Source organism: Lolium perenne, chromosome 4, assembly GCF_019359855.2.
Source record: "Lolium perenne isolate Kyuss_39 chromosome 4, Kyuss_2.0, whole genome shotgun sequence".
Lineage (NCBI taxonomy): Eukaryota > Viridiplantae > Streptophyta > Magnoliopsida > Poales > Poaceae > Lolium > Lolium perenne.
This window is the reverse complement of record NC_067247.2, coordinates 18,968,991-18,996,873: the sequence shown is the minus strand read 5'-3', so window position 1 is coordinate 18,996,873 and position 27,883 is coordinate 18,968,991. Positions and strand designations below refer to the sequence as shown.

Sequence of the window (27,883 nt, the reverse complement as noted above, 5' to 3'; positions counted from 1 at the left end):
AGTATTATTTTCACAACTATGAATATGACTATGTGGTGGGCAATGGAACCATGGTATAAGTGTGGTGGAGGTTCCATTGCAATGGGTTTATATCCATCTAGGATTAACAACAAATGTCGTCCAGTGATTCTTGTGCCGTAATACCCGTGTTAACCATAAGATCTGGAGTGGAACAGAGTAGTCAGTTGTATTTCTTCCTTTCACACATCAAAGGATGCGCTTACCGTAGCAGTTGTGTCCCGAGGGAACAACCGGATGGGTGGGGAACCTTTAAGTCCTCACGGTAATGTGGTGTATGATGGGTTGCAGAAGACCGGCGAAGGTACCGAGGTCGGATGATACCCAATGGGGTATGCTGACCGACGGGGGTATTAGTCGAGGTCGGAACAGACCGGCGGGGACCCAAGGTCGAAACTGTAACAAGGGTGGGTGTGCGGGGTCGCGGAGAAATGCAATGATTGGCTATGACCTTATACCGGGCCTCACACCACGGAAGTGTGGAGAGGAAAGCTACCCGGTTGGCACCAAGGTTAAGATCTCTTATGGGTAAAGCAACACACCTCTGCAGAGTGTATCAAATCGTAGCTTGTCACTCCCTGTTCTGGGTTTTGGAACTGCGAACGCGGACGGAAAGGAACTCCATGAAGTTCTAGACACCTGGTGAAGGCTGACGGACATAGCTCTTCAGAATAAAAGCAACATTTTGAAGAAATACTTACAAGAACCTGCATTGGCCTACGACTTTCTGGTCTAGTGCTGTAGTTAGTGCATAAAACACCTCTTTCCTATAATGAACTTGTTGAGTACACTCGTACTCATCCCTCTTATAATCCCCTGCTTAGATTGCCTGAATCACTTAGAGGAAGCCAATGAAGGAGTGGAAGGAGCAGATGAGATCTGCTATGAAGAACCAGATCTATCCGGAGGGGTAGAAGGGGTGGACTACCTTATCTTCTACGGAACGGAGGAGGTTCCAGAAGGGAACAACGCTTAGGCACCGCAAGTAGCAGTAGTCGAGCAGTACCGAATTCTATAGTATTTAGCTGCTCGAATAGTAATGGTACTTCGTTTATTACTACCTATAGTTCATAGGTTAAGTAAGATTCATCTAGAACTACCGAGTTATCCTCTCTGGACCCATGAGGAGCTCCAATGTGATGTACATATGTGGCTTGTAATATTATGTGAGTAAAATAAAGACCAGCTATGTTTTTCTGTTGTATCACTCTGAGGGATGTAATATTTGCGGAATGGTACTTCGCACATGTTATGTCAACAACTGGCATACTACAACATGCAGTGGTATGCAGGGTCACCACAGTATCTAACGTCAGCCCTTTAACTCTCACATTCGTCCTGTGATCCACATCCCGCTTGGAAATTGACCTAGCTCCAAGAAGTAAACTTTTGCCACCATCAACCAAGGCCCCATCCGCAAGACTAACATCTCGGTACAATGTTATCCGAATATCCCGTCCAGTTACCTTCTTGAAGATGTCGGCTCTTTCGGCTTCTTTAGCCATCAACCCATCCTCATCAAGATCTTCATCGGGACCATCATCATCCGAGTCCGAGGCGTAACATCGGGAATAAGGAATGGAGTGGTCCATGTCCTCTTGCGTCCAAATCACCAACATTGTTTTCATTGATCTCAAAATCATTGTCACCATGCTCATGCTCGTCATACTCCTTCTCCAACGGTTCATCTTGGGTCATGGGAGGTTCGGTGGCTTCTTCTTGGCTCATGGGTGGTGGACTCCTAGCATCAATCGGGAAGGCGCTGGTTAAGGTCAAGCTATAAATTAGCATCAACCGTCTTGGTCGCAAACTGTAAGGGTATATTGCCCCTATGTGTGGTTTTGGTGATTAATGACAACCCCTATGGACTAATCGTGCAGGCTCCGCCCCGGAATGAACGCGTTCTGATTAGCGCTAATCAGCCGTCCGAGCTTAGGCGCCAACCGAAGCGAGAGCATCTTCGTGAACACCTTGGAGATCAGGTGAATCAGGCTGATGGGCCGGTAATCGTCGAGAGAGCTCGCGTCGGCGCGTTTCGAGAGCAAGGTCAACAGTGCTTGGTTGAGGTGGTGGAAACCACGGCCACGAAGCTCGAAGAGTTGCTGGAAGACATCGATGATGTCGTGCTTGACGATGCTCCAACACGCACGGAGGAATTCCGCGGTGAATCCGTCCGGGCCGGGGGCTTTGTGCGCCGGCAGCTGCTTCACCGTCTCCCAAATCTCATCCGCCGAGAAGGGCGCGACCAGGTCGTCCAGGTCGGCATCCGGCACAATGAGGTGCTCCAGGTTGAGCGTGTGCTCGCGCATAGCAGCCGTGCCCAGCATGTCATCGAAGTGCGCGAACGCAGCCTCCGCCATATCAGCCTGCCCCGTGAGCAGAGAGTCGCCATGTTGCAGCGCGCTGATCATGTTCTTCTGTCGTCTGTAACTGCACTGGCGGTGGAAGAACGCTGTGTTCGCGTCCCCGTCTTTCAGCCAAGCGATTCTAGAGCGCTGCCAGGCGATGGCTCGCTCCAGCGAGGCAAATCCCAGGTACGCGACTTTGAGCTGCTTGTGTAGCCAGGACTCATGCGGAGACAACACCCTATCCTCCTGCACCGCGTCGAATTTGAGAATCAGCTCCCGGCCGATCGCGAGCTTGAGCTTGACGCCGCCCACGGACTTGGCGCTCCAACTCGTTAGAGCACGTGCGGTGGCTTGCAACCGCAGCGTTAGCCGACGGAACGGGTCAAGATCATGCACATATGACCAAGTCGTCGCCACTGTCTCGTGGAATCCATCCAGCCGCATCCAGAACTCCTCGAACCGGAACCAGCGGCGCGCGAGTGGGAGCGGAGCGCAGTCGAGCAACAGCGGGTAGTGGTCAGAGACCACAGAGGCCATGCACCGGAGGTGGCAGTCGGCGTGGGAATCCTCCCAATCAGTGGTGCAGAAGAACCGGTCCAGAAGCACCAGCGTAGGCAGTGTTTGGCCGTTCGACCACGTGTACCTGCGCCCATTCAGGTATAGCTCTTTGAGCGCAAGGTCATTGAGAAGACGTCGGAATCTGGCCATCATCCGCCGGTTCAGGTTGTCGTTGCTCTTATCCTCGTCGAGGTATATGAGGTTGAAATCACCACATAGCAACCAAGGTCCGGGGCACTCCGCACACACGTCGCGAAGCTCACACAAGAACGCAATTTTGTCGGCGTCGCTTTGCGGCCCGTAGACGATCGTGATCCACCAGGCAGGGGAGTCGCGAGTCGTGGCCACCCTCGCGGAGAGCGTGTACGTGGAGAACTCGGGGTCAGTGATAGTCACAACCTGGCTCTTCCAAGCGAGCAGGATCCCACCACGCGTGCCAAGGGCTGGCAAGTACACATACTCGTCGAATTCAGGTCCCAGTGTCTCAAGCACAACCGACGAGCAAATCAACTCCATCTTTGTTTCCTGGAAACATACAATCATGGCGCCAGAAGAGTCGATCAGCGTGCGAATAGCTAGGCGACAGACTCGCGCGTTCAACCCATGCAGGTTCCAACAAATAATCCTAAGACCGTGCTCCATAAGCAAAGAGGTCGACAGGAGAGGTAGCGCAACGACGCTAAACCCCAGCGGGGCTGCCCGACGGCAGCACATTGATCGCGGGCGCGTTGATGTTCTGTGGCAACTCGCGGTCAACCAGCGTGGCGACGGCAGCGAGGACAGAAAACGGGATCGGCACAGCGAAGAGGCCATCGTAAGCTTTGAGCTCAGCGGCGGTGATCTTCTGGTTGGCTCCGATGATCCCCAGGGTGCGGAGGAGCTGGACCTGGGCGCGTCGTTCCGCAGTGGGTGGCGCTGCGTTCTTAGCGCGAGCAAATGTCGCAGACCTGCCCCGGCGCGGCGAGAAGTTCAGCGGCGGCCTCCGTGAGCGTCGACCATGGGTAGGGAGGGCGGCGGTGAGGTTTTTGGTGGCCTCGGCGAGAAATTCCCCCAAGATCCAGGAGCGGGGTGTGGCACGGCCACGGCGGCGCAACATGATCGGCGGAGTTGCGAAACGAGATGGGTTGCAGGCCGTGGATGGCACCGCACTGGGCTGTGGCTGGCTGGGTGTTGGACTTGGCTTTCCGCGTGGTGCACTAGGGCATACATGGGCCGTGGGCCGCTGTAGAATCATCCTCGGAGGAGTAACCGTTGCATCTGCGTCTGCTACGTCGGTGGCGGGAAAACTCGTGCCTGTTTGAGGTGCACAACCCTCATGCGTCAGCGGCGACTGGTCAGCAGAAGCAGCCAAGTGGGTGGCGGGCGCCGTGGTGGGGGTAGCGTCGCCAGGAGCCAGCAGACGATCCATCCCAGGACCAACGTCATCCTCTCCCAGCATGGAATCAGGCACTTCGTTGTCACAGAGCTCTACGGCCGTTGTGGCACTCCGATCCCCATTCTCGATCGGGGAGGTTGCGGAGGGAAAGGAGTGGTCGCAGCTTTTGTCTCGGGCGCTAGGCGACGGGGACTGTCCCTGATCCTCTCTCGTGGGCGGGGGACCAGACGTGGGTGTCGATTGGCCATTGGCCAACGCAGCGGAGGCAGATCCTGTCGGGGAGGGGACCAAGAGATGCACAGCTTGACCGGTCCCATCTATGCCCTGGCCACCACTTTGCCTCTCCCTTCTTTTTCCCTTTTTGGCTCTACGACGAGGGCGGCGTGGCCCACGCTGACCAGGACATGGGTCCAGCGATCTCAGCTTGTCGGGACCCGGGCGGGAGCGGCGGCCGTGGCCCCAGCCGCCATTGCCGGTGACCCCATCGGTGCGTAGGGTGTGGGAAGCGCCCGTCCAACCGGCGGAGTCGACCGCCACGCCGTCGGCACGCCCGTCCTGGGCGGAGCTAGAGCAGCGTCTCTTGCGTCCGCGGCCGCGGCGCCGCTGGCGACCATGACGCGTCGAGTCATTGCCGTGGTCGGCCCCGTCGCGGTCGCCATTAGCATCGTCATCGCCGGCCGTGGGATGGACAAGTGGTGTGGTGGCGTCTGCGTCGATGGGGTCGGCACGCCGGATGGCGATGGGGTACTTTAGCGTCCTCAGGGTCGGCGGGTCGGTGTGCTGCCTCGCAGGGATGAGCTCGACAATCTCCAGAACAGCACGGCGACGGATGCAACGCATGTCGCTGGTGCGCGCCGTCAGTCGGAAGGTGGCGAGGTCGGCGCGCGAGCGCGTGCGGGGGTGGAGCTGCTCGATCCAACATCCATTCCCGAGGATATGTCAGCCGTGGAGATGTGCCAGGCCTGGGCGGGGATGCCGCGGAGTTCAAGCTCGACGCGGTGATCCAACCTTCCCAGGTCGGCGTGGGCGAGCTTGCACTAGGGGCGGAGCAGGAGGGAGAAGCTAGGGTCGCTGATGAAGTGCTCGCCGGACACGCGGTCGGAGGCGGCCTTGGAGTGGAAGTGGATAAGGAAATCCTCGGGGCGGTGCAACATGACGGAGAACTCGCCGACGACCAACTCGAAGGAGGCACAGAGCAGCGCTTCCACTTGGTCGACGGAGACCTCCGGCCTGGTGCCCGTGATGGTCGCCACGAACGCACGCTGGAGCATCCTCTCTGATTCCTCGATCTCGACCGAGCGGGAGATTATGACTCGAACCGGATCGTCGGGGTCGGTGGAGGGCGCAGCGGCGGCGCCAGGGGGAGCGTGTGTAGGCGACGCGTGTGTTGTTGGCGGCGGCGGCGGGGGTGGGTTGCGCGCAGCTGGACGCGCGTCGGCCGTCCTGGGGACGCCGCCCTGGACCATCTGCCTTGCGCGAGCGCGGTCGTCGTGGGCGCGCTGCTCCGGTGTGCAGCCGCGAGTGCCGTGGCCTGAAAGGAGGCACCTACGGCAGCGAATCTCGTTCGGGCGATCGCGCACGGAGTGGCCGGCCTCGAGGCAGCGGAAGCGAGCCTGCCTCCACCGCGCTGCGCGCCGCTGGGCTCCAACGCGGCCGGGGCCAGGGCGGCGGCGCTGGTGGTTCTTGCGCGGGGCTGCTCCCAACCATCGCATCTGGTCCACGCGGCGCGGTGTTGGAGGCGCGGTGAACTTCGGAGCGAGGTCCGGGCGCGCGGCGGTGGTGGCGGCGGCGGCGCGGTCCGGCGGGCCTCGGCCGTCGTGGCAGCCGTGGGCTGCGGCGGCACCGTCGGGGTGGGGGTGGGGGCGCGCGGTGGGGAGCGAGCCACGTCGGCTGCAGGAGCGGGAGGCGGAGCTCGAGGAGGCGCCATCGGATCCGTGCCGGCGGTTGCCGCGCCGGTGGTGGTGGCGGTCGCCGTTGCTCCCGTCGGAGGAGGGCATGGCGCCGGCGGGGTTAGGAGGGTGGAGGGCAGGAGAGGTTACCGGTAGGGGCTTGTCGGCGGCGGCGGGGCTAGAGGTGGGAGGGTGGGGCTAGGAGCGGGCACATCTTCACCCAACCAAGTCTCCCTCTCGATGTGGGAGGGTCCTACTATAGTACAAAAGCTCTTTTATCTAGAGATTCATATCCTCATGCTGGAAAGGGAAGAAAACTGCATATTAGGGTAGAATAGGCAGCATTAGCCCTAATGCTCAGACACAACTATGTCAAACAGGAAGGCCGAACATGTTTTATATGATAGAATAACTATAACTAATGTTCCCAAGAGGTCTCTGTCAAATATCATCTTAATGCTGACTAGCCAGTGGATAGTCCCTGCTCTATTTATTTGTCCAGTACCGGGCTGTTTGGCTCCAAATTCTGCTAAAGATTATAAGAATGGCACACAATTCCACTGTGATTTCTTGTTTTTTTCTTCATTTTGTTGCTGTTATAGTGTCGGATGTATAAGGTTTGCTTCTGAAGTAATTATCACCAAGTTGCACTAGTAAATTCTTATGTCTCTGAACTCCAGTTAACCTCTATGCTGTCCTTTTCTTTCTGCTCAGCGAATGCACTGCTCGAAGAACTTCAATGCCTAGTGGAAGATGCCTATGCCGCTACACTAACAGCCAATCTTAGTGCTACAAAAGTTTCGGACTATAGTGTTGCTGATAACAAGATGAACCATGAGTATCACTTCATTGAGGTAGAACCATGAGTATCACTTCATTGAGGTAGAGGCCTCTGTCCTGGTCACCTCTCCCTTTCGCCACTGCTAATTGTTACAGCATTTTCATCAGACGAGGAGTTGCTGTTTGCACTGATGACTGCGCCAAGTACCATTGTTCCATGTCACAGGAAAAGGAGGAGCAGCCTGCAGATCAACTCGACCGCGATTCATCGCTCGTTATGGTGATGATCCTTGTCCACAAGATGCTGAAGCTTGACTATACAATGCAGGTAAATCCGCATCTGTCCATCCATTTGCGGATTCGTGTTTGTTTGCTCCTGTGCGTTCTTTCGACTTGAATTACCGTGTGTAATTTATGATTGCAGTATGGAGGAGTCCAGGAAGATCTGTAATACTAGAGGAAGTATGACACACTGAATACCTTGTTTGAATATATCGTTTTACTGGGCCGAACAACGGGAATTTTACATTGAGTGTAATCTGGATTTTTCATAGTCTGGTCTGATATGAATTGCGTGAGTTTTGGTTTTGGTTTGATTTTTCATAGTTTGACCTGTGCATCTCGGCGATGGAGATGCCACGAGACGGCAACCAGTGCCATTACTACATGGAACACAAGTAATTATTATTATGTACTCTCTCCGTTTTAGTATAATTCTTGTTGTGGTTTTAGCTAGTAAAAAATTATGGAACGGAGGGAGTACATATGGTTGGTTGCTATTTAATTAAGTCAGTGGCCTTAGAAAAAGAGGATTCAGAGAAACCTGTCAAGAAAAAAGAGCTTTCAGAAGTTTTTGATTCTTCAGACTGGTGACTGTAGGGATACGACTGCGGCTCCCCGGCGTTCTCTCTCTTTCTCTCTGCGCGGGCGGGCGGGCGGGCGGCGATGGAGAGCCCGTCCTCGGCGGCGTCGCGGGTGGACTTCTACGGCTTCCTCGACCGGATGCGCCGCCCCGCCGCCGCCGGCCTCTTCCGCTCCATCAAGAGGTCAGCCACCCCACCCGCCGTTCCCCCAAACGAATTCGCACACTGCTTACTTGGATCAACGAGCTCACCCTAACGCCCGCAGCTTCCTCGCCTCCCTCTCGCTCGACGCCGAGGAGGACGGCGCCAGGGTCCAGGCCTTCTACGCGGCGATGGAGGCGGCCTTCAGGGAGCACCCCCTCTGGGCCAACGCCACCCACCAGGAAATCGACCACGCGCTCGAGGTCTCAACATACATCCCCTGCTGAATTTCAGTTAAGTGACGTTTCTCGTCGCATCGCGGTTAATTGAACGCCTCTGCCTTTGATTTTGTGCGTGCCAAACAGGGCCTCGAGAAGTACATCATGACCAAGCTCTTCGACCGCACCTTCGCGGCGTCGGCGGAGGACGCCGCCGCTGACGCAGAGGTCTCGGAGAGGATCGGCCTCCTGCAGCGGTTCGTCAGGCCTCAACACTTGGACATACCCAAGGTCCTGCACAACGAGGCCGCGTGGCTGGTAAGCCGGTCTGCTCTGTTCTCAGTTGCGTTTAAGGCTTTATAATAAGCTCGTCTCATGTGGAAACAGGAGGATTGTGTTGCGATTGGTGATTTTTCGTTATGTGTGGCTTTACAGACTGCATTCTCATGATGTAATCTTGTAAATTGACCGTGTAATCTAGGTTTCACTGTACGTGTCTACTTATCTGCATAGCTTTATACACCAACCAATAATTTTAAAGAATTAGCTTCTGGACATCTTGCAGAATATATGGTAGACCTGATGGAAAATAGTTGCTTGTTATTCAGTTCCAGATTCTCTTACTTTGAATTTACATAGTAAAATGTCACTGTTTTGTATCGGGCGGCACCTAACTGGTTCCCCATCGACATATATAGTTTTTTTTGAAGCTTTAACAGTAGGAAAGGCTCCTACTGTTTTCTTTTTGTATTACTATAAGATATCAGGTTACATCAAATTACATCATACACTGTACATCAAAGTGGAAAGTATCCCCAAAAACAAAGTGTGAGGAAGCAAGACTATTTCCTAGAGATTATTTGAGAGATCAAGAATAAAGGAATGTAATTCCTCTTTGGTCCTATGAATTAATAGTGGGAAAATCTCTTTGAACCTTCTCTTCCAGGATTGCAATGTCGGAGCTATGTTCTTGAAGATCATGTCATTTCTTTCCTTCCATATGCACCATGCTCCAACAGTGAAAATTTCCATGAACATCAAGCTTTTCCATTGTTCTTTCCCTTTTTCAATAATCTGTAATCTTGTACCACTTTGTTGCCAATGGAAGTTCAGTTCAGTCCAGCAGGAAGTACTGAACTCACAGTGAAAGAGCAAGTGCTCGATTGTTTCCTCACGTGTTTTGTGACAAAGTACACAGTCATATGATGAGTTGATGTGATAATGTCGTCTTTTAAGCATGTTGCGTGTATTCAACCTGTCAGATAAAACCAACCAGGCAAAAAACTTCAGCTTGGGTGTACATTTGGACTTCCAGATCCATTGAAGGCACAATGGGGTGTAATCTCTTTGAAGCAGAATTTATAATACATTCTTGGCGAGTAGCAATCAGACCCCCAAGCATATGTCCAGGTATCATGGGTATTTCCTGTAAGGGTGACATCCAAAGTTTGTGTTTGTAGCCTTCTTAGTTCACTCATTGCTTCTGGAGATAGAGGGAGGAAAAAATTATCTGATAACCTGGAGGCAGTTAGAATTTCCTTAACTGAAGAATCCTCCCTGATGGCATAAGAATAGGCTCTTGGGAATTCCTCATTATTAATATGTGATAACCATAAATCTTTCCAGAATAATACAGAAGTGCCATCTCCAATTTTGGCTGTTGCAATTCCTCTAAAAATAGGTGTTAACTTGAAAACCTCCTTCCACCAAAATGATCCACATGGAGCAATGCTATGGGGAATATGCTCCCTGTAATAAGTATTCCAAATCAACTGTACCCATGGAGTGTCCACCTTGTTGTAGAATTTATGTAAGGAGGATCGGCCTCCTGCAGCGGTTCGTGAGGCCTCAACACCTGGACATACCCAAGGTCCTGCACAACGAGGCCTCGTGGCTGGTAAGCCGGTCTGCTCTGTTCTCGGTTGCGTTTAAAGCTTTATAAGCTCGTCTCATGTGGAAACAGTAGGTTTGTGTTGCGGATTTTTCGTTATGTGTGTGGCTTTGCAGACTGCATTCTCATGATGTAATCCTGTAATTGACCGTGTTACTCTAGGTTTCACAATACGTGCCTACTTATCTGCATAGCTTTATACACCAATCAATAATTTTTAAGAATTATCTTCTGGACATTTTGTTGAATACTCTATATGGTAGACCTGATTGAATATAGTTACTTACTTGTTATTCAGTTCCAGATTATCTTGTTACCTTGCTCATGCTTTTTCTTTGAATTACATAGTAAAATGTCACTGTTTTGTATCGGGCGGCACCTAACTGGTTCATCGACATCAATAGTTTTCTTATACTCCACGTTAATTTCAACTTTCCAGTTTAGGTTTGACAATATGTGTCTACTTATTTGGATAGTTCTATACACACCAATCAAATAAATTTAAAGGATTGCCTTCTAGACATCTTGCAGAATATATGGTAGACCTGATTGAAAATAGTTAACTGTTATTCTGTTCCAGTTTCTTTTGTTAGTTTGCTCATGTTCTTCCTTTTAATTACATGTAAAAATTCATCATTTTTGTATGGTGCGTTATCTAAACGGTTCATCAGCATATGAAGTTCTCTGATACTCCACGTTAATTTGAACCTTTCAGTCATAGAACCATGACCAAAGCTAACTATGATCTCACATGCCACTCTAGCTTGCAGTTAAAGAGTTACAGAAGATCAATTCCTTCAAATCGCCACGAGATAAGCTTCTATGTGTTATGAGCTGTTGCCAAGTCATCAACAACTTGCTGCTAAACGTGTCCATGTCAAATGACCGAACACCATCTGGGGCTGATGAGTTTCTTCCAATTCTCATTTATATTACTATAAAGGCAAGTTTCTCTTTCTATGATGTTTTCATTCTTGCTCAATTGTTCTCATTAAGATTTGTAGCAATGAACCAAAAATAGTATTCTTTAGACTTAGCTGTTTAGGATCTGTAGTTAGGGTTTTGAATCAGAAGAAGTCTTCAGTCTTCACCTCTTCATTAATATTATGTTTGTTGTTGCTAAAATGAGAAGCACTGCTTATAAAATGCAATGTGATCCTTGTTGATGCCTACTTTCACCTTTTTGGTAAATATTATATTGTAAGTGACCAGGCTTGCTCGCTCATTGTCCTTTTGTAGTATTGAAGGATTCGCTGGTTATTGTTGGCGTCGCCACTAGATTCCATTTTTCACTGAATTTTAATTTACCACACGGCAGGAGATTAACATTGAGTCTTCAGTTCCATTTAGTCATCGCTATAAACTGTGAAAAAGAGTACCTTCAGTTCCCAATTTAGTTATGTTCGCATTGTGAAGTGAACTTGTCGTGATCTTACAGTGCAATTAAATTGCATAATCTGTTTTCATTGGTGCTGTTCATTGTCACTTGAAGTTATTTTCCCCTTTTCTGAACGATTATCAATTATAATTTTAATTTTGGCTTCCTTGGATTTCACCAATGTACATGAGACTCTGTAGGGACTAGGGAGGATATAAGTTCACACCAATATGTCTTCATGTCTTTGTGGTACTTTGTTTTATCCACCTATTGTTTGACAAATAGGTTCTGAACCTATTGGGTACATTTGACAAACTACCTGAAAAACTAATGCAGGCCAATCCTCCTCATCTGCACTCAAATCTGAAGTTTGTTCAGCTTTTTAGAAGAGAAACTAAGCTTGTTTCTGAAGTGGAATACTATCTCACAAACCTCATTTCAGCAAAGATGTTTATAGTTAATGTTGATGGCCGCTCGCTATCCATGGAAGAGAATGAGTTTCAGATGCATATGGAAACTGCAAAACTAGGTACTCAAATATGTGCTGCAAGCCTTAGTAGTCTGCAAGGATTGGCAACATCTACGAGGGGTCTACAAAAGCAAACTGATACAGAAGGTCCGTTGTTAACACTTTCTGCTTATTTGAAACAGTTTGGCTTAGTATAAGTTTTTATTCAGGCATATAAGGTTTCCCCTGTGCATAATGTCGTTTCTTCTGGTTGTATGTACTCCCTCCGTCCCCAAATAGGTAGCATATAAATTTGGTCAAAAAGTCAATACTTGAATACTGGATCTATTGATATTGGTTTGGTATTGTAGATCTTAATTATTTAGTATATATAATTGGTCAAACTTAAAAAGTGTTGACTTTTTGACTCAATTTGGGGATGGAGGGACTAAGAATGCTCAGTGGCTGTAAATGAACTTTCTTTTCTGAAGCTATATTATATCTCTAGATTTCTTTTTAGTGGTTGTCATGCTCTTCATCCGCTTGACAATTTAGGTTCAGTTTTGCTTGCTTTTTGCTGTATAATCACAATCTTTCAGTTTAGCAGGTTCCAGATTCCCTTTCATGGACTCGGAAACTGAAAGTTTGACTCCAGCAGAACTCAAGCAGCTGCATGGGCTCTACAGGCAAGTAGTCACCAGATACACATCGCTGTCTAAAGCTTTAAGGAAGTTATCCATAGACGAGGATCAACTCCTTGCATCAGTAGATGACGATCCCTGAACTGATGCGAAGATGCTGTCCAGAGACGGTATCGGTTGATTTACAAAACTACCTCCATATCCATGTCACTCACACGGTCACACCAGTGCGATGGTGTAAAACACGTGTACAAAGTTTTCCATCAGCTGGAAGAATACGCACGAGGTTTGATGCCATGCTTGCTCGTGCTACTGCAATCAATGCACCCACAACAAGGACCCAAGGATGGGCTACAGGTATGACCGTAAAGAGACTTCAGAGATTAAGACACATGTTTGTTCCTTTGCGAGCTGCCTAATGGGTAGCCTTTTGCAACATCTCTGCAGACCGGATGTTCTTCTCGTTATACCTTCAGAATAGGCATTGGGTGTTGCATCTAGCAGCTGCCGGTCGTATCCGTTTGAAGTTCTCAGTGCTGAAAGATACACCCTCTGCCTCGGTGCGCCTGGCTGCAGCATCGCAAGTGACACCTCCTAGTTACCTATGTCCCCGGTCTGCTCATGTTTCGGGTTGGTGATTCCCCCGATAAGCATCTGTCAAAGTTCTCCTCATCGGCGCTGCACTCAGCTGCAGACTGATGCTGCTGCAACCCATACTACCTGCGTAATCTGGTCTGCTCTGGCTTTGTTTGCCAATCCCTCAATATGCATCCGTCGAAGTTTCCTACATCAGTACTGCGTGCAGGTGCAGATTGATGCTGCTGCAACCCATACTACCTGAGTAGTCAATCTCCAACTGGTTGCATGTCCTACACCTTGCTACAGTACAGCTGGCTCTCAGTTGGGTCTCTCTCTTCTGGTCTTTCACTTCTGGACCGCTACTGGTAAAGACATTTTGTCAAGGAAGGACAAATGTCTAAAGCTTTTTTGTATGTTTGTTTAGCAAAGTTGTGTCTGACAATGTTCTGTAGAGTTTTGTTAAGTACTTTGAGAACTTCATGTTGTTGTACCGTGGACAAGGTGTAACACACCGTCACGGTAACGTAAGTCTGAAGTTACGACTGCACTAGTACAAGTAACATTTTCCTGATCATGTAGGTCTTCTGAAATCTTCATCTCTGTAGGGATTGAACTGTTGAAACTGGTACTGTGTAAACTAAAAGACATTGCTATTTGGCACACAAATCTTGTACAAAATGATAGAAAGAACAACAGCCCGTGCTCTGAATCAAATTTATCAAGAGGACTAACCCTCCTGATGTTCCCCAAAAAAATCGAAAATCCTGATTAAAATGGCTTGCTGAACTTTGTTGTATATGATGTTTCTATTCTTCTGTAATGTTTTGGATACAAAGCATTCAAATTGTAATTGAATCAAGAAAGATTATTCACAGGGAGGTCATACTATGCAGTTTCCAGTTTGAAACCGAAGGGGAAGGGGCAAAGGGATGTTTGAGCAGAAGGGCCCTCTTAGGAGGATGTAACCCAAACTCTTAATTTTCAATGAAATGAAGCGCAAATGTTCTTTGCGTTTTCTCGAAAAAAAAAGCAGAAGGACCCTCTACTAAAGGCCTTGTATCAATGCTATGTGGTCAAGAAGAAATGCTTGTGTTCTGAAGAGCGGTAAGTAACTAAACCTTTTCTATGTACGGAGTAATATTTTTTGTACTTGCTAGATATAATTCCAAATAACTAATAAAGACCCGTTAGCACTACGCCCTTTGAATTTTATTCAGAAAGCTCATACTATTCCACCACCCGAGTTTCATGTCTAGACCTGTAATTATTTTGAATCGTTGACATTACTTTCCTGGGCATGCATCTTTTTTCAACTGCTCATCCATACTTTTACATTTTGGTGTCATGTACGAGTTACCTCATATGCATCTTTTTCACAGATATGTCATAGAAATGCAGGCCCTGCTGTATCTTGAGGGTCCAGCATTCCCATTTCTCTGTCCATCAACAACAGTGCACCCCTGTTCTTGCAAAAGATAGGACTATCTCTCGCTCTTCTCCTGTGTAGACTGTAGTCTCATTCTATTAAAAAATAATTCCTCATAGGGAAAACTAATTTGCAAATAGTGAGCAATAAGATAGGACAAGCTGAAACTTGACATTGTCTGTACTTGAGCTGTATGCAACACAAGCCATGTGAGAAAGATACATGCCATTGCATCTGTATAGATTTTCACAATTATGATGCCCAATTATGCTTCCATTGTTGACCTGATTACTGATGGTGTGCTTTATTTGGAACTAACATCTAACCTACCGAAGGCTCAAAATAGCTATATATCACAAATCTTTTTGCACGCCAGAATTGCGGAATATACAATACAAACCAATGAAGCCTCCGAGCAGGCATAGTTAGATGAGATGGTAGCAAGCAACAAGGAGATCAATCAGTGTGTGTGCTGCGTGAGGTCGTCGTTGTTATCCGTTTGATGTACTCGGCTTTGATTTTCTTCAGCGTCACAACCACATCACGCATCGTGATCCTCTCGTCAGGTGACTCGCTGGAACAGAGCAAACCAAGCTCGAATACCGACACAAGAAAGCCATCGTCCAAGCTGCAGCTAGAAAGAGAGGAGCCTTGCAATAGCTGGATACCACCAACAATCTGGACAAGATTTGTAGGAAATGCCCATTGAACCCATTGCCTAAGGGTTAGTTGTGCACCGAACATACTGTCAGTCGGTCTCCTTCCGGTGAAGACTTCAAGGAGCATTATCCCGTAGCTGAAAACGTCGCTCTTCCGTGATGCTTTTCCAAGTGATCCGTACTCTGCACGAGAATAAAAATTAAATGTAGTTGCACAACCATGTTAATTTGAGTCGAGTCATAATTTATCAATGGTCTAACTAGAAATCAGTTGCGCTAGCTAATTAACTACCTGGTGCCATGTACCCAATGGTTCCAGGCATGCTCGAATTTGTCATGGAGTTGTCATCTAGAAGCAACCTTGCAATGCCAAAGTCCGCCACATGCGCCGTCATCTCCTCGTCAAACAACACGTTGCTAGGCTTCAAATCACAGTGCAAGACCAGCTCGTAGTGCTCATGGTGTAGATAATCCATGGCCATCGACACATCGAGCATGATCCCTAATCTCTCTAGGAATCCCAAGCGCATTCTTGTACTCTCAGAACCGTGAAGGAGCATCTCTAAGCTGCCATTTGGCATGTATTGAAGCACTAGTGCTCTGAAGTCAAGGTTGGAACATGTGTTAAGTATCCTTATCAGGTTGCGGTGTCGCGCCATACGAAGCACTCGACACTCCGCGTCGAAACTTTGGATGGCATGCTCTAGCTGCATGTCAATAACTTTTATTGCGACCAACAACCCACTGCTGATTTGCCCCTTGAAGACTTTTCCAAAGCTTCCGGATCCCAAGATATTTTCTTCACTGAAACTATTGGTGGCGCGAACAAGCTCATGGTATGAGACTCTTTGATGGCCTAATACATCAGTTGGATCAACATAAGCTTTGTCTTCTCCATTCTTAATTTTCTTTCTGAACCATATGTACATGTAAATGGAAATGGAGCCAAAAGCTAATGTGAGTGTTGGGAGTATAAATTTCAACAAGTGTCTATAATTTGGGTGAGAACTTTCAAGGCATGGTAAAATTCTCAGTCGTGGAGCACCACATAGCCCAGCATTCCCGATAAGAGATTGCAATGTGAGGTTTGAGAAAACACCTCCCTCAGGTATTGGTCCTTCTAGCTTATTATATGAGAGGTTCAAAATTTTCATATAGGTAAAGTTGGCAAGGAACATGGGAATAGTACCAGTTAGACTGTTATATGAGAGGTCTAATGATGCTAAGTTTTTTAGTTTTTTTAGTGGACCCGGAATTGAGCCTTTGAAGGCATTACATGATAGATTTAGGTAAGTTAGCATCTTAAGTTCCCCGAATGATTCTGGGATGCTTCCTAACAAGAGATTGGAAGAAAGGACTATTTGATATATTTGAGTTAGACTAGAAACATCAGCCGGTAGTTTACCAACAAAAGAATTATGAGAAAGATTTATTTCAATAAGTTTATCTAGGTGGAAAAGGCTTGCAGGTATTGCTGAACTTAACTGGTTCTTAGACAAGTCAATGTATTCTAAGTTACTAAGATTACCAAAGTTGTTTGGTATAGAGCCCAAGAACTTATTTGATTGGAGAAACAACTGTTCTAGAGTCCCGAGCATACCCATCTGTATTGGTAAATGGCCTAACATGTCATTGTAAGATACATCAAGCAGCACGAGATTCGCCAACATACCTACAGATTCTGGTATTGGCTTGGTTAATAGGTTGTTAGAGATTTCTATCAATTCAAGGCTGCTTATGTTTGAAATTGCTGCCGGAAGTCCGCCTGTTAACTTGTTGTAAGCTAGATCAAAATAGGCTAGTGAAGTGAGATTCCCAACAGTGCTAGGGACGAAGCCTGTGAAAGAATTTCCATATAGATAAAGTGTCTGGAGTTGTCTGCACTTGGAAAGGTCCGAGAAAAAGTCTAGGTTTCCCACTAAATTATTTTTTGACAAATCAAGCGTGTACAGAGCTGTATTTTCTCCAAGTGTTGGTGGTACTTGGCCGGACAAGTGATTTTCCCCCAAAGATAGGAAAGACAATTTGGATAAGTTACCGAGGGAAGCTGGAATTTCACCTGTTAATTGATTGCCTCCAAGATACAAATATGAGAGTTCTTGCATAAGACTTAATTCCGGTGGAATCTCCCCCGTAAGATTGTTGTTTGCGAGGTCTAGTGTATCAAGTTTTGTGAGATTGGTTAGGGCCGCCGGGATTGACCCAATAACGTGATTAAAATCCAAAAGAAGAATTTCGAGGTTTGACAAGTTGGCTAACCATGTTGGCACAACGTCCACGAAAGGATTATCGGACAAAAACATTACTTGTAGATATTGGCATGATGCAAGCCCTGATGGAAACTGACCAGAAAAATTGTTACCAGCCAACCCAAAATATTGTAACTTTGGGAGGCTGAAACTTTGATTGTTCGGAAACGTTCCCGTTAGGTTATTGTTTATTGCGAGTGCCATGCATTGCAGCATAGACATGTTGAACATGCCTCGTGGTACTGTTCCTGACAGCTGATTAACATGTAATACCAAGATCTCAAGCATGGATAGGGATGCAATGGAGTGTGGTATATGACCTGATAGACTGTTATTTCCGAAATGGATGAACATCAAGGAAGGTGTGTTGTTGAACAAATTCGGTGGTATTTGGCCACTCAAGTCATTTCCGAACAGAGAGATCTTCCTAAGGTTGTGCATATGCATGAGCATCTCTGGAGGGATTTGGCCTGACAATTGGTTCAAAGCAAGATGCAGAAACTCGAGACGTGTGAGGTTTCCTAGGGCGGCGGGTATGTCATTTGATAGGCTATTTCCTGCAAGACTGAGATATCTAAGACGGTGTAGCCTACCCAGTTGAGTTGGGATGGAGCCAGTGAGATTGGCGTAGGTGAAGTTGAGGATGGAGAGAAAAGAGAGGTTACCGACGTGAGGCACGATAGATCCAACAAGAGGCAATTCCGGCAACGACAGAGCGGTGACGCGTTGTCTGCGCCGGCTGCACGAGACACCGACCCAATGGCAGAAGGAGGTGCCGGGGGTCCAGTTGGTGGCCAGGATGCGGAGAGGGTCGGCGAGCTGGGCTTTGAAAGCCAGCAGGGCGGCGAGGTCGGTGTCGCTGCCGTTGGTCGGACTGGGAGAAGAATACGAGACGGATGAGAGTAGGATTAGTAGGAAGATGACGGGAATGCGGGCAGACATGGTGGGTGAGGCCATTGAGCTATATTTACCTGTGTGTGCGTGTGAACAGCTAGCAGGGGTAGTGGTGAATTTATATTGTTGCTCGGAAAAATCTCACACTCGTGTAAGCCACAAGTGCAGCGATCACCTTGCCAGCCATGCTATCAAGTCCTTGCCCGAGCGACACGGTCTGTAGAAGCCAGCAGACCGAGCTGGCTCATTCAAACACGCACGGTTCAGGACAAAAACCACAACTAATGGTGTACAGAAAAAGTGGGATTTTATTTTTTGCCCTTCTTTAATTTGGACTTCTATCTAATGCCCTCTTTTACATTGTAATTTATTTTTTGCCCCGTATTACTTTGCCACATTGATAATTTGCCCTTCTTAATTTATTTTAATCGAATAACATGACCTGATTTTTGTGAGGCAAAACTCCAGACGATAATGCCCCCAATCCGTTCAACAGAGCCGCTCTGTTTCTCCGTTCTTCCCCAAGTCCAGCGTGGCGATGAGATCCTCCTCGCTCTCCCGAGTCCTGCCTGCCGCCGGGAGGCCCTCGTGGAGGCGCAAACCAAGCTCATGTGCTGCACTGCCTGCTCTTACATCTCTCCTCAAATCCCAAACATCCCCCCCCCCTTCGAAATCATAGTTTCCGATGTAGCCGCTTCCATGGATGACATCCTCAACTACAATTGCCCGGAGCGCATGAGCTCCTGACGCATCCGCCTCCCCGTCCCTCTCCTTCCCTGGAGGCTGGAGCTCTCTCCATCAGACTCCCCATGCCGGCGGGGAGGGACTGCCGTTGCGCCTTCCGCACACCGGCGAATGCCCGCAGCTTGGCACGCGGCGCGGCGCCTTGCCGAACGCACCGGAGTCTGCAGCACCGTCCTACCAACGGCCGCAGCGAAGTTCACCGCTGGCAACCGTGTTCGATTGAGCGAACATGACCAGAGCGCCTCGAGCTCAAACAACAAGAGGGGCAAACTTGTCTTTCCACGCAGGCATGAGCTGTCAGGGGGTAAATGATCAAGTAGCAAAGTAATGTGGGGCAACAAATAAATTGTAATGTAAAAGAGGGCAAAAGATAGAAGTGCAAAGTAAAGAAGAGCAAAAGTAAAATTCCCCACAGAAAAAACGCTCTGCCCCCGCGTCGCCACTCATCATCCCCATCCTGTACCCTCCCTTCTCCTCCACCGCCGGAGGTCATGCTGGGCAAAGCTCGGGCGGTGACGAAGGCGGCGTGGTGCTTCATGGATTCGGCGGTGCGGTGCTGCGGGATCTCGCGGCGGGGACGGCACTCCGACGGCGCAGATGGGCGAGGTTTCTTCCCGGCGGTGGTGGTCTACTGCAGCGGAGTCAAGATCCAGGTTCCTGCGGTCTTGGGGCCGGGGACGAGCCTGTGGAGCTAGCTCGGCAGCGGCTGGCTTGGGTTGGCCACTAGCTTCTTGGCACCTGGTAGTGCTGGTGGCCGGAGAACATATCCAGTGATACCTCACCTTATCAAATATCATTATATCACTCTTTAAATTTTAAATTAAAAAAATTTAAAACCAAAATTTTAGGTGTTCACATGATGTGTGTCTTCAAACCCTGTAACTTTCATAACCAAATTCAAAATACCCTAAGAGAAACAAAAAAAATGAGAAATCAAGCATGAATAGTGTCACAGAAAGATAAAAACACAAAATGCCACTATTCGCATATCATTTGTCTTTTTTTTTTGTTTCTCATGGTGTATTTTAAATTTGGCTGTGAAAAATCTAGAGAATGTATCATGTTATCATGTGAGGTGTGGTATCATTAGGTATTGTCCCCTGGTGGCCATCCCGGCGGCGACGGATGGACTTCCACCATCTAGTACCATCCGGTTGTGATGGTGGACTAGCGATCAGCGCCTCCTACTCCGCGAACTACCGTTCCGGCGCCACTCACCAGCGGTGTGCTAAATGGAGGCTCCTTTCTGCGCTTGTCCGATGGATTTGGGGGTTGATGGCAGGCCGGGGCGAAATCCCAGCGTGATGCTGACGACGGTGACACCCTTGGGCACCGTCACCTTCTTGGATGCGTCGCCATGGTCTTGCTCGTGCTCCCCCCACCTCAAACACCGGAGGAAACCGTAGATCCGTCTTCGGATCGGGCGGCGGCGCAGCAGTGTCGTTCCCTCCTTGGAGGCGTGACTTTGGTTGTTCGAGGTCCTCAGTTCGTCTGATGGAGTTGATGTTTGGCCACCGCTTAGAGCGTGAGCTTCCGGGGCGCAATGTACACCGTTGGCGAGGCTTCTTGGTCGATGCCTTCTCCGGTTTGGTTTTGATCCTGCCGTCCACTCGCCATCTCTTAGGCGCTCAAGGGAAGGCGGTGTGTTGATCTACACCAACTTGGAGTCGGGGTCGGCCTCCGGGAGTTTCCTTCTTCCGGTGTGACGCGATTCGGGAGCTTGGTGTATCGCCTCCTCGACATTCTTGGCCGGCGACGGTGTAAGGCTAGCTTTCGGTGTTTGGTTGTGGGTTGTGCTGTAAACTGGGTGTGTGTTTGTATCGTGGTAGTCATAGTTGGCGGTGTACGGTTGATCGCGGAGTGAAGTTGTAGCCTTCTTGGCGTTGTACCGAAAGTCTTTGGCATTTTTTCTATATGATTAATACAACTTCCATGATGTATTCTCGAAAAAATCCACAAATAATTAATGCCGGAGAGATACCGCGTATGTATACATGCTAGTCAAAGGATAGCCGATAACAATCTTCGGCAGCTCTGAATTTAATTACATCGAGAGTATAGCGGCATGGGTTTTCTGCAGAATCCTGCCCTTCGCTAAGCCACAAGCGCATCCATCATTCCATGGGAGTCATCATCACATTGCCGGCGGTCACAGGGCAAGGCAAGCATGGTAACAACGTATGGAGCTATCAAACTTTGGCCCAAAAGCAACAGTCTCTAGAAGCCAGTCCAGGAATTTTCTACCTGATAGGAGCGGCCGGACAAAAATCTCTGCGTACGGGACTGAGATCCGGTGCCTCCACCGTCCAGCTTCATCCAACGGACATCATTGCAAGATGCGGGTCAATCCAGAGTCAACACCTCCGTCCTCACACGCGAGCCAAACGAGCGATGCAGGAAAGAAACGGCGGGAGCGGCTGTTCCCCACCAGCGCTCTACAGGCAAGTAGTCACCAGACACTGTCTAAAGCTTAAGAGCATCTCCAGTCGCGTCCTCCAAAGCGTCCCCCAAACCGCGCCGGATTGAGTGTTTGGGGGACGAGTTTTGTTCGTGCCGCTTTTGGGGGACGTCGCTCCCCAGCCGCGTCCCCCAAACGCCGCCCCCAATCAAAAAATTCAAATAGATGCATTCAAAAGAGATCGTTCCCGCCGATTCGTCGCGATCAGAGTAGCGGCGATCGATCAAAGTACTGGACGCGCGATCATATTACAGACCGTTGGTGCATGCAAATTAGAAGAAGGGGAAGGGGTTGGGCGACGGCGTCGTATCCTGAGTCGACGCAGGCCCGTCGAGCACGACGACCTCGTCGCGATCTGCCTGTTGCTGTGCATGGTGCGTCTGCTCCGTCGCCGACGCAGAGGCCGACGCAGGTGTAGCAGTAGAAGACGCGTCAGCCTGCTCTTGCTGCGCTGCAGCTGCCGCCGATGCCGCTGCCCCGGCCGCCGCGACCGCCGCCGCCATTTTGGCTTCGATGTCGTCGAGAATCTGGCCTTTGAAGAAGTTGTGCGCCGCTCGCGTCCGGGGAGACATTCCCTCTATCGACGTTCTCAGCAGGGACATGTCGTCCCTGCGTTTCTTGAGCTCCAGCTTCTCCTCTTGCCTCTTGAGCAGCTCCGCCCACCTTTCGTCGTTCTTTTCGGCGCGGGAGAGAAAGGTCGAGGAGACGTCGGCGAGGCATTTCATGATCGACGCCTGCGTCTTCTCAGACGACGCAGCATCGGCCAAGGCGGCCTTGGCAGCCTTGTTGCCAGTAGGACGCCCTGTCGAAGTTGCCAGCGGCGCGTCCAGATCAATGGCGTCCTTCCCCTTGGACAGCGACAGGCGCGTCAACCGCCATTTCTCATTCACTTTGAGCTTGCTATAGCAATGCATCAGCGCGAACGGCTTGTGACCTTCCGAGTGCCTCGAGTACAATTCCATGGCCCTATCAAACTAACCAAAGGAAGCAGAGTCATTTCATCGAACACAATGTATGCGCTACAGATTATGGAAGAAAGAGTCGTACCAGTTGGGCGACGTCGGCGCCGCTGTCGCCTCTGGTCTCTAAGTTCAGATGGTACCCATGGAAGGAGTTCACCGACGCCTGGATGATGGCCCATCGCGTCGACATTGCCTTCTGGCTCCTCTTCATTGTCACTTTGTTGTAGTCGCTGTTGATGAGCTTGCGCTCATCGAACTCGGCCTTGATCCTCGCCCAATACTTCCCGCCTTTTTGGTTGGCGCCGATGATGGAGTCATGGCTCACCGTCGCCCACGACTCGCACAGACAAAGATCTTCCAGAGGCGTCCACTTCGGGCCCCGTGTGCCCGACGCCTTCTTCTTCTTCTTCCTCACGCCGTCCGCGTCTACCTCCACGAGATCATCGTCACCGGCACCCTCGTCGTCCTCTTCCTCGCCGCCCTCTTCATCCTCATCGTCGTCCTCCTCGTCGTCCTCTTCCTCGTCGTCCTCCTCCTCAACCCCACCGTCCTCCTCAGCACCGGCGCCGTCGTATTCGAGCGGACCCCTGCGGCCGGTGAAAGGGGTGCCGTCCGGACCGGGTCCTGGCTCGCGCTGCTCGTACGCCGGGGAGTAGAGGTTGTTGGGGTTGAAGCCGCCGTGCGGCAGCGCATCCTGGTAGTGCGGCGACAAGTTAGGCGTCACGCACCCGGGAGTGCCGGAGGGGCCGTCATTGTAGAAGGCGGATGACGACGGAGAGAAGACTCCCGGAACGTACACCGGCACGTTCGTACTATATGGGCTCGCGTTGGTGGCGGCGATACACCCGGCCAGTATGTGTTGTTGCTGGCGCGCTGCCAGAGCCTTCTTCTCCAGCTCCACCGCCCTCCGTCCTTTCCGCTCCGCCGTCGATAGCTTCCGGCGCAGGCAATCTTGCTGCCATTCATCGTCGGTCCATCCTTCAGGCTTCTTCTTCAAAGCCGGTGCCTTCCGCGGCCTCGCGAACGGCGCTGTCGCCCCTTTCGTCCCATTGCCCGGCGGCTTCTTGGCCGCTTTCTTCGCCATCTTTTTGGGGGCTGTCGGCGGCGCCATGTGGAGAGGGTAGCGCCGGCGGGTGGACGACGGGTGGACGGCGGGATAGGAGAAATGAATCGGCGGCGGGATATGTTTTGGGAGGCCTGAAATGCGTGGCGGTATAGGCGCGATTTGGCGGGAGCGGCGGGATTTGGCGGGAGCGGGAGACGAATTTTCCCTGTGCCGCTGACGGGTCGGCCCCGCCACTCCCCGTCTCGCTTTTCGTTGTGTCCGGCGTCCCCGGTGCGTCCCCTGTGGGACGGGGACGGGCTCGGGGCACCGGACACCGAATGGGGGCGCGCCGGACAAAAAAGGGCTTTGGGGGACGCGGCTGGAACACATTTTCTGTCCGGCGCGCCCCAAATCCCTTTGGGGGACGCGGCTGGAGATGCTCTAAAGGAAGTTATCCATAGACGAGGATCAACTCCTTGCATCAATAGATGATGATTCCTGAACTGATGTGAAGATGCTCGCCAGAGACGGTATCGGTTAATTTACAAAACTGCCTCCATATCCACGCCGCACACGGGTGTAAACTGTAAAACACATGTACAATGTTTTTTTTTTGAGAAACACAGTACAAACGCATACGCTCACATACACGCGCATACACTCACCCCTATGAACGCACACACGCACACCCCTACCCCTATGAGCACCTCCGGAAGACTGAGCTGGCGGATTGGATCTTGAAATTAACGAAGTCACCACAGGCGCCTCGCTGTCGACGGGAACGTCGCCTCCCACTGAATGAATATTCCGCCTTGATGAGACACACAGATGTTAAACCTGGGGTTTGAACTCTGGTGGGATGGGGGTACAACCACCCTCCTAACCACCCAACCTCAGGTTGGTTCTCCATGTACAAAGTTTTCCATCAGCCGGAAGAATACATTTTCTTTTTGATAATGGGCGCTTTATTACTCATAAAAAAAATTACACCCGATATCTGCATAGTTAAGATGCACACAGCCGTTCAAAGAGTCTCATCATTCTGGAGTGCTATAAAAGGCGAATTACATATCAGACACGAGCTAATGTAAAACGCCTAGCTAAGGTGAAGGCGGAGGCCTAATCCGTAGATTATGCTGCCACCCATGTAGGGAAAAATATCCCTCGCCGTGTCCTCCAACCGTGTACAGACCTCCGTAAACAGGTCACGGTTCTCCACCTTCTGCAGCGCAGACCACTGATGTCTACGCACGCTTCTATTCCTGTAGACAGTGTTGGGCCTCCAAGAGCAGAAGTTTCTAGAACAGCAGTAAGTTTCCCTTAAGTGAATCACCCAAGGTTTATTGAACTCAGAGAGGTAGAGGTCAAAGATATCCCTCTCAAGCAACCCTGCAATTAAGATACAAGAAGTTTCTTGTGTCCCCAACACACCTAATACACTTGTCAGATGTATAGGTGCACTAGTTCGGCGAAGAGATAGTGAAATACAAGTAATATGGATGATTGTAAATACTAACTGTAATCTGAAATAAATATGGCAGCAAGCGAACATGTAACAGAACTTGTTGGAAACGGTGTTTAAATGCTTAGAAATGAGGCCTAGGGATCATACTTTCACTCACTACTAGGAAAAAGCCTATAGTTGAAGGCAATAGGTGCCGGCGCACCACCAAGGACGTGCGCCGGTGGCCAGTGTTGCCGGCGCACCTCTTTTCAGCCGCGCCGAGGATGCGGGCCTTCTGCCGGCGTACCAGAGGAGTAGACTCGCCGGCGCTATTTCCTGGCATGGCCTCGGCCGATTCGGGCCAGGCCCAAGAATCATTGCCGGCGCACCGGCCCAGGGGTGCGCCGGCGGAAAATTCGCTATTGCCGGCGCACCCCCTGGGCCGGTGCGCCGGCAATGATTCTTGGGCCTGACCCGGGGGTGATATAGCCGAAAGGGCTATGTGCTGCCGGCGCACCCATGCCCTGGTGCGCCGGCAGTAACCTGGGCAGTTATTTCTGCTCAACAACCACTCCCCCCACTACCACTCCACTCCTCCACACAAACCCGAGCCTTCTCCCAACCCAGCTCATTTTTGCCCATTTCTATCCCCAATTTCACCAATTTGATCAAACAAAATCATATTTTTGAGCAAATCTTCCCTTCCTACATGCATCTCCCACATCCCCTATGTAGATCTAGATCTACTATCCCGCATTGACCGCTCGGCTTCCATACGCCGTGGTAGCGGCGCGACGTCTCGATCTTGTTGACGAGTATATCAAACAAATAGGTGATTAATGAACAAATTGAGGAATGAAATCGACGTATATTGGACATTTAAAGCAAAGCTCGTGTGTGGCATATATATATGTTGTGTTTGTGCTTGTGCTTGTGTGTGTTGGCGTTGAAAATGAGTTGCCAACGTTGCGCCGAAATGTTGATTCTTTAAGTTTCCGTTTCGGCACATTTCTGGCGCTCTTATGTCCTACCGTGTAGGAAGGTCATGCCGAAATTTTCCGTGAAAACTACCGACGGATGCATGGTTCTAATCAATTATGTAATCTTACCATGCAGGCGATAATGGTTATCGAGATGAGTGAAAGCATCGTGATGAGATATCTGAAACACGCGATCATCAACATGTATGAAAATAACCACACAGAGGTATTGTGTCCGTGCCGGAGATGCAAACGAGGGAAATGGTTTAACCCGTATTCAGGCAAATTACAGGGGCACCTGCTCACTAATGGTTTCATGCATGGACACACTCAATGGATGAGTAATGATGGCGCGGAGGTCAATGGGGCGACGGCAGCTGATACGTCGCCAACGTATCTATAATTTCCGATGTTCCATGCTTGTTTTATGACAATACCAACATGTTTTGTTCACACTTTATATCATTTTCATGCATTTTCCGGAACTAACCTATTAACAAGATGCCACAGTGCCAGTTCCTGTTTTCTGCTGTTTTTGGTTCCAGAAAGGCTGTTCGGGCAATATTCTCGGAATTGGACGAAATCAACGCCAAACCTCCTATTTCTCCCGGAAGCGTCCAGAACACCGAAGAAGAGTCGGAGAGGGGCCAGGGGGCCACCACACCACATGGCGGCGCGGGCCAGGCCTAGGCCGCGCCGGCCTAGGGTGTGGCGCCCCCAGGTGCCCCCCTACGCCGCCTCTTCGCCTATAAAAGCCCTTTCGACCTAAAAACGCAGTACCAATTGACGAAACTACAGAAAGACTCCAGGGGCGCCGCCGCCATCGCGAAACTCCAATTCGGGGGACAGAACTCTGTTTCGGCACCCTGCCGGGACGGGGAATTGCCCCCGGAGCCATCTCCACCGCCGTCTTCACCGCCATCTTCACCGCCATCGCTGCCTCCATGATGAGGAGGGAGTAATCCACCCCCGAGGCTGAGGGCTCCGCTGTAGCTATGTGGTTCATCTCTCTCCCATATACCTCAATACAATAATCTCATGAGCTGCTTTACATGATTGAGATTCATATGAGTTTTGTATCACAATTTATCTATGTGCTACTCTAGCAAAGTTATTAAAGTAGTTCTATTCCTCCTGCACGTGTGTAAAGGTGACAGTGTGTGCACCGTGTTAGTACTTGGTTTATGCTATGATCATGATCTCTTGTAGATTGCGAAGTTAACTATTGCTATGATAATATTGATGTGATCTATTCCTCCTACATATGCATGAAGGTGACAGTGTGCATGCTATGTTAGTTCTTGGTTTAGTCTATTGATCTATCTTACACTATAAGGTTACTTAAACATGAGCATTATTGTGGAGCTTGTTAACTCCGGCATTGAGGGTTCGTGTAATCATACGCAATGTGTTCATCATCCAACAAAAGTGTAGAGTATGCATTTATCTATTCTGTTATGTGATCAATATTGAGAGTGTCCACTAGTGAAAGTGTAATCCCTAGGCCTTGTTCCTAAATACTGCTATCGCTGCTTGTTTACTGTTTTACTGCGTTACTACTGCTGCAATACTACCACCATCAACTACACGCCAGCAAGCTATTTTCTGGCACCGTTGCTACTGCTCATATATATTCATACCACCTGTATTTCACTATCTCTTCGCCGAACTAGTGCACCTATTAGGTGTGTTGGGGACACAAGAGACTTCTTGCTTTGTGGTTGCAGGGTTGCATGAGAGGGATATCTTTGACCTCTTCCTCCCTGAGTTCGATAAACCTTGGGTATCCACTTAAGGGAAAACTTGCTGCTGTTCTACAAACCTCTGCTCTTGGAGGCCCAACACTGTCTGAGGAAAGGAGGGGGAAAGTAGACATCAAGCTATTTTAAAGGCGC

The 27,883-nt window shown here is 49.7% G+C and overlaps 2 protein-coding genes across 4 annotated transcripts; one reads left to right on the top strand and one right to left on the bottom strand.

Annotated features, from left to right (window-relative positions):
* Positions 1–7,878: 7,878 nt before the first annotated feature.
* On the top strand, positions 7,879–13,820 carry LOC127323700 (vacuolar protein sorting-associated protein 9A). 3 transcript variants are annotated; one of them, XM_071818478.1, is made up of 8 exons: positions 7,879–8,014; positions 8,097–8,235; positions 8,338–8,481; positions 10,061–10,087; positions 10,845–11,024; positions 11,796–12,075; positions 12,515–12,905; positions 12,996–13,820. In XM_071818478.1, the coding sequence occupies exons 1-7, from the start codon at positions 7,914–7,916 to the stop codon at positions 12,688–12,690; spliced, it is 1,047 nt and encodes a 348-aa protein (XP_071674579.1). In that variant the 5' UTR covers positions 7,879–7,913; the 3' UTR covers positions 12,691–12,905; positions 12,996–13,820. The 3 variants fall into 3 exon arrangements, with proteins under 3 accessions (XP_071674579.1, XP_071674580.1, XP_051207772.1); XM_071818479.1 differs by lacking the exon at positions 10,061–10,087 and having other exon boundaries at positions 8,338–8,508; XM_051351812.2 differs by lacking the exon at positions 12,996–13,820 and having other exon boundaries at positions 12,507–12,644.
* Positions 13,821–14,763: 943 nt separating this feature from the next.
* LOC127323693 (uncharacterized) lies at positions 14,764–18,458 on the bottom strand. The gene is made up of 2 exons (XM_051351801.1): positions 15,505–18,458; positions 14,764–15,395 (listed from the first exon to the last, which is right to left on the bottom strand). Exons 1-2 carry the CDS (start codon positions 18,416–18,418, stop codon positions 15,010–15,012), a joined length of 3,300 nt encoding a protein of 1,099 aa, XP_051207761.1. The 5' UTR covers positions 18,419–18,458; the 3' UTR covers positions 14,764–15,009.
* Positions 18,459–27,883: the final 9,425 nt, after the last annotated feature.